This window comes from Octopus bimaculoides, chromosome 9 (assembly GCF_046866305.1).
Source record: "Octopus bimaculoides isolate indiv1 chromosome 9, ASM4686630v1, whole genome shotgun sequence".
Taxonomy (NCBI): domain Eukaryota; kingdom Metazoa; phylum Mollusca; class Cephalopoda; order Octopoda; family Octopodidae; genus Octopus; species Octopus bimaculoides.
In genome coordinates this window covers 94,791,541-94,801,312 of record NC_142936.1, presented here as the reverse complement: position 1 = coordinate 94,801,312, position 9,772 = coordinate 94,791,541, and the positions used below count along the sequence as shown (strand labels likewise).

The 9,772-nt window shown below is 36.1% G+C and overlaps 1 protein-coding gene and 1 non-coding gene across 2 annotated transcripts in view; both read left to right on the top strand.

The window, feature by feature from the left end:
• Window positions 1–4,966, top strand: part of LOC106882068 (uncharacterized) — a 20,286-nt gene extending 15,320 nt beyond the window's left edge. Inside the window, exons 2-3 of the transcript XR_016243251.1 lie at window positions 29–120; window positions 4,159–4,966. This is a non-coding gene — a transcript (uncharacterized LOC106882068). The remainder of the gene's footprint in view (window positions 1–28; window positions 121–4,158) is intronic.
• A 347-nt stretch (window positions 4,967–5,313) lies between these two features.
• On the top strand, window positions 5,314–6,373 carry LOC149134273 (cyclin-dependent-like kinase 5). The gene has a single exon (XM_089358090.1). The coding sequence runs from the start codon at window positions 5,415–5,417 to the stop codon at window positions 6,279–6,281; it is 867 nt and encodes a 288-aa protein (XP_089214216.1). The 5' UTR covers window positions 5,314–5,414; the 3' UTR covers window positions 6,282–6,373.
• The last annotated feature ends 3,399 nt before the right edge of the window (window positions 6,374–9,772 follow it).

Below are 9,772 nucleotides of genomic sequence, written 5' to 3'. Positions count from 1 at the left end.
AAAGATGACATTTCTTTTTTACTTGCAGGATCTCAAAGAAGGGACAGTGCTCGTCCTAGATGTAAAGACAACAATCTGATCGCCCCCCTCATTGTATTGATTACTTAATCTGCACATGAGGTCAGTACCTTCCTTTATTTTCAAATGTTTGTAGTTGTGCAGCAAATATCACTTCTGTTTCTGTTTTTTTATTCCAAAGATTGTGAACCATTATTAGAAGTCATCCAGGATGAATCCTTCTCTGCCGCGTCTTGCGGGGGTCACAGAATGGGTTTTCTCACCACTTTTTTCAGTATATATTTTTAAAAACTTATTTAAAAAGCCGTCGAGCTGGCAGAATCGTTACACGACAGACAAAATGTCATTAAGTATTAAGTTCTGAGTTCAACTTCCAGCTTTACTTTTCATCCTTTTCCTGATCGATAAAATAAATACCAGTTAAGCATTGGCGTTGACAAGATAGATTAACCCTTTCCCTCAAGTCAACGGCCGTTATGCCAAAATTGTATTCCTTATTATCTCCCAGCGATTTAGTGGTTACCATCTTGTGGTAATGTGCCACCGGGTTTAATTTTTTAGTTTCTCTTCACAATTAAAACAATACAGTTTAGCCCAAACTACATTCTGATATCCTTGTTGAATACTCTTGCTTCTTAGTTCAGAGAATTCGTGTTTTGTTGTAGTTGTTGTTGTCGTTGTTTCATTTTCGGTGTACACTTTGTGGTCGTCTATATAAAGCAGCTTTATTTTCACCCTAGTTTTGGCAAACTTATAGACAGACCTGGATTTTCTCTGTATACTTGTCAGAGAGACTAACACAATCACGAAAATCCGTAAAGAGAACAAGTCACCCAATCCTAGTCCTACTTTCGATGATCTCATTGAGTTTTTTGATGTGTTTTCCTTTTCTAAAAACAACACATTATTCTTCTCATTGACCTTGAGTGTTCTCAGGCCCAAGAGTCAGCAGTGTGGAACGTTGTCGATAGATTACATATAATTTATCCAGCCAACAGCTAAATTCTTTTTCCTTAATCGTACCCTTATTTGGTACCCTCCTATCAATGGACTACGATCTCAGTTGCTCACTACAACTGAACTAAAGTAACACCCCTTATTTTTCGGGCATCATCTGAAGAATTCGAGCGATATCAAAGAAGTGATGTTTTCTGCAAGTGTTCCACCCTTATTGCACCCCCTATTTGTTCCATGTACTTCTCAAGAGTTTTACTCATTGTTCCCAGGGCTCCGACAATCCTTGGTACTACTACCACCTTTTTCATCGACCACAACTGCATAATTTCCCCAGCTAACCTGTCATATCTCTCGACTTTTCTTTCTTTCTTATCGCATACCTTGTTGTCAGCTGGGCATGCTATGTCTTTGATCCAGCATAATTTGCTTTCTTTCTCAATTAACACTATGTCTGGCTTCCTATTCTCTATCTCATGGTCGCACTGAATCATAAAATCCTATGGGATCTTTGCATTATCATTTTCGACGATGACTTCGGGTTTATTTTCGTGCCAATTTTTTACTCTGTCAAGTCCATACTTGTTGCAAAATGTCCACTGGACAATCCTTGCTATATTGTCATGACGTTTCTTATATTTCTTCTGGACTAGTGGCGTACATTGGCTGGTAATACGCCATACGGTTTCACCGTTTTGTCCACAGATTTTGCACTTATCACTTTCTGATGTGTTGTCTATTCTGTATTTTATGCAGTTTGTTTTTAGTGATTGCTCTTGGGCAGCACAGATTAGAGCCTACCTTACCAGTTTTAAATCACCTTTAGTCATCCACAGCCATCTTTTTTCTCCGTCTGTCTTATCTTCAACATCCCTATGAGATTGACCATGCATCCTTTTCTTTACTCACATGTTTTCAGTTTCATTCGTTTTCATTTCCTTGTATAGTGCTTTATCTTTGCAATTTCTCATCCTAGAGAAGCCTGACCTTCTTACTTCTAATAATAGCGATTCTGTGGCATTTTTTACATACCATGCTATGTTATTTTCTTCTGCTCTAATGCTGTGTTCGGATCCAATAAGTCCTCTTCCCAATCTTTATCATTATTATCATTATTATTACTATTATTATTATTATTATTATTATTATTATTATTATTATTATTATTATTATTATTATCATCATTATTATTATTATTATCATCATTATTATTATTATTATTATTATTATTATTATTATTATTATTATTATTATTATTATCATCATTATTATTATTATTATCATCATTATTATTATTATTATTATTATTATTATTATTATTATTATTATTATTATTATTATTATTATTATTATTATTATTATTACTATCAGCAGCAGCAGCATATATAATATATATTCTAGCTAAAACTAAGTACGCTAAATAGGTCTCTATTATTGACATCTCTTTGTTCGATACACCTGAGCGATTTTAAAACAAGCAGCAGCAGCGTGATATTGAATAAAGTTCTAAAATGCTTGTTACGTTTCGCAATGACCTTGTTGGATATAAACTCAGGTTTCACTTCTTTGTAAACGAAAACGCTTCAGTTTCATTTGTGGTTGAGAAGCAAGTAACCAAATCGTTTGGCAGAGGTTACTTAGAGCTCTCCTGATAAGCAATTTGAATTTATTTCACAATATTTCTGTCAGTCTATCAAGCTAGATATCTCTCTATTTGATTCTATTCACGTACACATACATGCACATACACACACACATTATGGGATGACACATACTGGGTCATCCCATAAATAATGCGGTTTTTTCAATTGCATGAACCGGAGGGGCACGGCATAAACTACCTGCATCAACTTGCTATAAAAGCAGGTAGTAATTTTACCTTATACTTATTCTTAGTGAAAGTTTTGAAGAGTGCAGTTCGATTTTAACAGTTATTTTTTCAAAGCTATACTGGAAGTAACAAAGGAGCATATTCGGCATATTTTACTTTATGAGTTCAATAAAGTCAACAACGCAACAGAAAAAGCGAGGAACATTAATGCAGTATATGGGGATCGGACAATAAGCGTATGCCAGTGTCAACGGTGGTTCCAGAAATTCTGAGCCAGAAACTACAGCCTAGAAGACGAACCTCGTCCTGGAAGATCTGTAGAGCTCGACGAGGACGTCTTACAAACCCTCATGGAACAAAATCCCATCGTAACTGTTGAGGAACTAGCAGAGAAGCTTGGATGTGGTCATTCAACCATTCATCGACAGCTACGTACCATCCGAAAACTCAGCAAATTGGGTGAATGGGTTCCTCACAAACTTCCCGAGTCTAATCGCCTCATGCATTGTCCGAAAGCAACCGCAAATCCCGAGTTGGCATCTGCTCTTCTCTCCATTCTCACGAATTCATTTCACCCTTTTTTTGGATAGACTTGTGACTGGTGACGAAAAATGGATCTTCTATCGAAATGTTAAATGTCGTAAACGGTGGCTTGGTAAAAGGGAAAAAAATTCAACCACAACCGAGAAGGGAACTTCATGGGGAAAAGGTTGTTCTCTCTATCTGGTAGTATTGCAAAGGAGTAATTCACTTTGAATTGTTACCACCTAATTCAACAATCAGTGCTCAAGTCTACTGTCAGCAATTAGGGCGTTTGAACTAAGCTTTGAAGAAAAAAAGACCCGCTTTAGTGAATTGAAAAATAGTGATGTTTCATAAGGACAATGCGTGACCCCACACTGCAAAGATCACATCACAGAAGATCGAAGAGCTTGGTTGGGAAAAAATTCCTCATCCACCTTATTCTCCCGACCTTGCTCCTTCAGACTACCATTTGTTTCGTAGTTTACAGAATCATTTGGGGGACATAACTTTCGCAAGCCAAGACGAGGTCGAAACTGACATTTCAGAGTTCTTCGCTTTGAAACCAAAAGAGTTTTACATTGATGGGATTAAAAAGCTTGTAAATAGATGGAAGTAAGTCATAGATAATCAGGGAAAGTACATTGATGATTAAATATTTCAATTAAATATAACATTTGATCACTTGTTTTCTTTATTCAAAATTCGGAAGAACTTATGGGATGACCTGATATATACACGTTTGTGTTTGTGTGTGTGTATGTTTGTGTGTGTGTGCGTGTGTGTGTACTTCATAAGCATATTTAATAGAAATCAAACTTTTCTTCATTCAGGTGGTCACTCAAAGTGAAGTCAAATAAGGAAGAACAAAGGGACAAAGAACCAGAACGAACATGACATGTTGAAAACTAAACAACCGATGCTGCTATAAATACAGTCTAACCAACCGAACGCTGTTATTGTTGCTGTTGTCCTTATAATCCTTGATCGAGCAAACCGACTGTCACACATACCCCACCCTTGATAGTCCTGGTTATCAACATACACGCTTACATACATACATACATACATATATATACGCGCGCGCTTATATCGAACAGTGAGAACGAGTACTAAACACCGTATTAGTGGATAAATGTTCTTCATTTGTGGGATAAGAAGGCTACCATTGGTTTCATGCTGAGAGAAATCTCTCTCAACAAATTACCAAACTTGCCACGGAGAACGTTGGTTCTCGTCTGGATATTCCAGAAACTAAATTATTATTTCTGTGGTGAGATATTCCCTGTTATTGTTCCCTGCAAGATCAGTGACTCCATGAAATTGTAACCAAGATTATTTTAGATACCATGTCAAGGGTTTATGTTAATTTCTAGTTTTTTTTTTTTCATTTTTATTGGAATAATACCTGCCATTTTTATGTTTCTTGTAAAGAACATTTTCTATAATTTCCACAAAAAGAAATTATCAATTAATTGATATCATTCGATTGTTTTTCTCCTTTGATTGGTACTTTTAGGTTTTAAACGTACCCTCTTGAGTTTTTCTCAACTAATTGCATGGATAACATCGATAGTTAACCGAAGTTTTTCAACTCGTTATACAACACACACACACACACACACACACACACACACACACATATATATATATATATATATATATATATATATAACCTAGTTGAGAGCCCCTTTCAATGTCTTCTCCAAAGACAGTTACAATTGCAGTCTTATCTTATTTGCTGCTATAAAAACCCTTTATAGACTTCAGATGAATCTGGATATAATTACAATTATTGTTATTGTAATTTAAATAAGTGTGTCCGAAATAATAACATCAACAACAACAACAACAGCATTAATAATAATTGTTTCCATTTTGGGCACAAAACCAGATATTGAGAAGGGAGAGGAAGACGATTGCATTGATCCTAGCACCTGACTTGTAGTTATCTTACCGACCCCCTTAATGAAGAAAAACGAAGTGAACCACGGCAACAACTACTACTAATAGAAATAATAATAATAATAATAATAATAATAATAATAATAATAATAATAATAATAATAATAATACTTTCCACAGTACAATGGGTTCTAAATTTTGGAAAACTGTTAAAAAGATCCAAATTGCCACTGGCGTTCATCCTTACAGAAATTTAGATTTGGAAAATATAACCTTACCGATCCTGGACATGGAATTTCGTTACATATCACGCAACGATGGACAAAAAGAGTTGGTTGGCAAGGGCACATACGGCCGAGTCTACCTGGGTCGCTGCAAAGGGATGTCAAGTTTGGTAGTAGCGAAATGCTTCAAGAACAAAGACATGAAGGAAATTTGTGCCGAAGCTAAAATTATGAACCATTTATCAGAAACGGGAGTGGTACCGAAATGTTTCGGTTTGATCCAGGATGAAAATTTAGAAATACAACCGTGCTTAGTTCAAGAATATTTCGGGCAAGGTATTACCCTTTCAAAATTTCTGTGTGATTTGCGTATTACGCTTAAGAGCAAAAATTGTATAGGTATCTGCTTGCAGCTTTCTCGTGGATTAAAGAAAATACACGCTCAAGGCATTTTATTAAACGATATTAAAACTGATAACATACTTATAGATCGATACACTATCGATTTTCAAATTCGCTTTATCGATTTTGGATGTGCTAGCACCCTGAAAGGAATATCGTTTGATATTTCGGAAAGTGAAAGCTGTTACCATGTTGCCCCTGAGGTCAAAGCAAAACAACTAACCAGTAGTTCGTCGGATGTGTTCAGTCTGGGTCATGTCTTTGATGCAATTCAGGACCTGATGCGGGTGGAATGTCTCGTTCCTCTCGTGAGCAGCTGCACCATGGTCAACCCTAAAAAGCGCATCAGACTTCAAGATCTTGTCGAGGATCTCAAATCTCTTCACCACGAGATATTTTATAGAGAAATGAGAAACTGGGATTAAAAATGCAAACATGCACGCGCGCGTGCATACGCACATACACACACAAACACATACATACATTCACCCGCACCTATTTATATGCAAGCGTACATACAGTTTTATATATATATATATATATATATATATATATATATATATATATATATATATATATATATATGGATCTTTTGAAGAGTATATTATTAATCCACAAATAATACACACCCACACACACACGAGCGTAGCTCGAAACGTCAAAGACTTTCCGTATTCCCGAGCGTCATACTAATATATACTTTTGTTATTTACACCACCTGTCCTCGTCTGTTGTTATTATTTGTATATTCTCCCATATATATATATATATATATATATATATATATATATATATATATATATATATATATATATATATATATATATATATATATATATATATATATATATATATAGGAGAATTCACGAAAAGACAACAGACGAAGACAGGTGGTGTAAACAACAGATGGATGTATTAGTATAACGCACGGGAATAGAGAAAGTCTTTAACGTTTCGAGCCTACGCTCTTCAACAGAAAGGAACAAGGAGAGAAAATATATATATATATATATATATATATATATAGGAGAATTCACGAAAAGACAACAGACGAGGACAGGTGGTGTAAACAACAAATGGATGTATTAGTATAACGCACGGGAATAGAGAAAGTCTTTAACGTTTCGAGCCTACGCTCTTCAACAGAAAGGAACAAGGAGAGAAAATATATATATATATATATATATATATATATATACATACGCACACACAAGGGAGATTATACAAAGAAACAAATCATATTAAATGAAAAAAAAAAAAGCCCAAGGGGTATATTGATCTCTCAAGCTTCAGTACAGAATACAATACCAGTGTGCCTTCAATTTATACGTAAATTTATATATTCTTTATTTGTTCTCAAAACCTTCCAATTTGCTTAAACATTAATAGCACTATTTAAAAAGAGGCTATACATATGAGAACGCGTCTAGCTGAGAGCCGCTTGTTTATATGTTTTCTATATAATTATATCGGTGGAGAGATATATTATCTTTCCAATTCTCTGAGTTGAAGCAAAATATTTCTTGGAAAATATTAATAAATATATTTATTTCTGTTTTTTATAATTTCTGTTTCGCGTTATCTGTCAATTTTTCTATCTACAAATGTGTAGAATCGTATGTTTGTCTATCTGTATATTTCTGTATGTATCTATAAATCTATATAATTATGTTTATTAATTCGTTTTACAAGATTCCTGATGTGAAATTGTGCGTTGAAACAAATGTTGTATTTTGGGATGGTGGGGTTTTTTTTTTGGGGGGGGGGGGGTCCAAATACACACGCACAGTATATTTTTTCTTCGCTCGTTTCTTACTGTTCTTATTTTATTATTTAAACTCATGTCCATTATCCGGAAATCTTCCTTGCTCCAGTAAGTGGAGCAAGAACACACACGAAAACGAAGTGTCGCTGAAGAGGTCACAGATGTGCAACGAAAGATTTCCGGACAATGGACATGAGTTAAAATGATAAAATAAGAACAGTAATAAACGATTGAAGTAAAAAAATATAGTCCGTGTGTTTATTTGGCAAAAAAAATGACCGTCCCGAAATACAACAACATATAATTATGCATTCACATACATAGATGTATACACACACACACACACACACACACACACACACACACACACACACACACACACACACACATATGCACGTACACACACACACACACACACACACACAGGGGCTCAGCTACATGGGGTGGAGGTGCAGGTGTTAAACATGTCAACTACAAGTTTGTTTATTTGTTTCTTATATCCCAGCAATGAACCACGCGAGTTACTTCCGCATGATCATTCCATAAAATGTATTTATGGAGAGAAAAATATTGAAAAGCATCAATACATGTCAGAGTGAGAAAGAAACGAGGAAGGTGGTCGTGGGATGTGCAAGAAACAAAAAACAAATTTCCCTTAAATCACCTTTTCTTCTAAAACTAATTTCAATTTTTTTCTTCCTTTTACACCGAAAAGGCTTCTCCTATGGTTTTTAAGTGCGTAGTGAAAAAAAAAGAAAAGTAAAAAAAATTGGCCAACGTCGGTCCGGAGGGGGTGAATGAAAAATAAGTCATAAATTTTGAAAATATGTTTTTTAACAAAATGATGCCCCACATCATTTCGAAGGTAGTGATGAATAAAAAATTGGAAAAATTCCCGTCAAATCGGAGAAAATTTAACTTACGTAGGCGTCCAGATCCAAAACTCCGCCAAGAGATGCACAAACACTTCGAAGAACGTCACCAGCACAGTACAAAACGAGACAAAATACCCAATTATCATGAAATGTTCTCAAATGAACGCAACAATGATAATGTAGTTTTGAATTAAAAATTAAGCCAAGAAGGAGTTGCCTCCCCTAGCAATATCCGAGAATGCTGTTAAAACGCGGGAACGAATAAACTCCTTTCTTTGTTTTCCTTTTAAATAAATCTGTATTTTAAGGTTAATTGTTATTTTATGTTAAGAAGTCAACAACGCTCATACACTTTCGTACCTCGAGGGACATCACTGTGTTTTTTTTTTAAATTCAATAAAGCGTTCCGTTTCTTGAAACCTCGACTTCCGTTTATAACTGATAATTTGTGCTAGTAGGTTATAGTTGCGGTGTGTGTGTGTGTGTGTGTGTGTGTGTGTGTGTGTGTGTGTGTGTGTGCGTGTGTGCGTGCGTGCGTGCGTGCGTGCGTGCGTGCGTGTGTGTGTGTGTGTAAAAACCCTTAGAAGACTGGAAAAAATAGCCACCAATGTTCTACCGAGAATCGAACCCCCGTCACACACACACGTATATATTTTTCTGCTTCACTGTCAAATGACTAACAATATATCTTCTTTCGTTAGGGCAGCGAGCTGGCGGAATCGTTAGCACGCCGGGCGAAATGCTTAGCGGTATTTCGCCCAACTTTACGTTCTGAGTTCAAATTTCGCAGAGGTTGACTTTATAAATTAAGTACCAGTTGCGTACTGGGGTCGATCTAATCGACTGGCCCGTTCCTCAAAAACATTTCGGACCTTGTGCCTACAGTAGAAAAGAGTATATCTTCCTTCCTGCGAATATTTCGACACTCGAGTCCAGAAATGGTGGAGGGATCCAACGCTACTCTGGATTCCTTGAACATACATCAGTCGTAAGGAGAGAGAGGACTAACAACACAGTTCTAGGTGTGTAATTAAATTTCGTTCAAGTCTATCCAAGAGTGTCCCTCCAGCTAATAATCCCTTGTGTAATTAGAGTACCACCAAGTACCACGAGCTGTAGTGCAGTTCGTGATGTTGTACATGGATTCACTGAAGATGTGGCTCTGGGAAGGAAATTTCGCAATCGAACGCCCGAGGCCTGAAAAGGTATTATGGTAGGGTGCACAATATCCGTGTTCTGGCACTCCGTCGGATACGACGATGATGAGCGTTGCAGT

Bases quoted from the DNA above. Each gene is read 5' to 3' on its own strand.
- LOC149134273 (XM_089358090.1), top strand. From the start codon at position 5,415: ATGGGTTCTAAATTTTGGAAAACTGTTAAAAAGATCCAAATTGCCACT.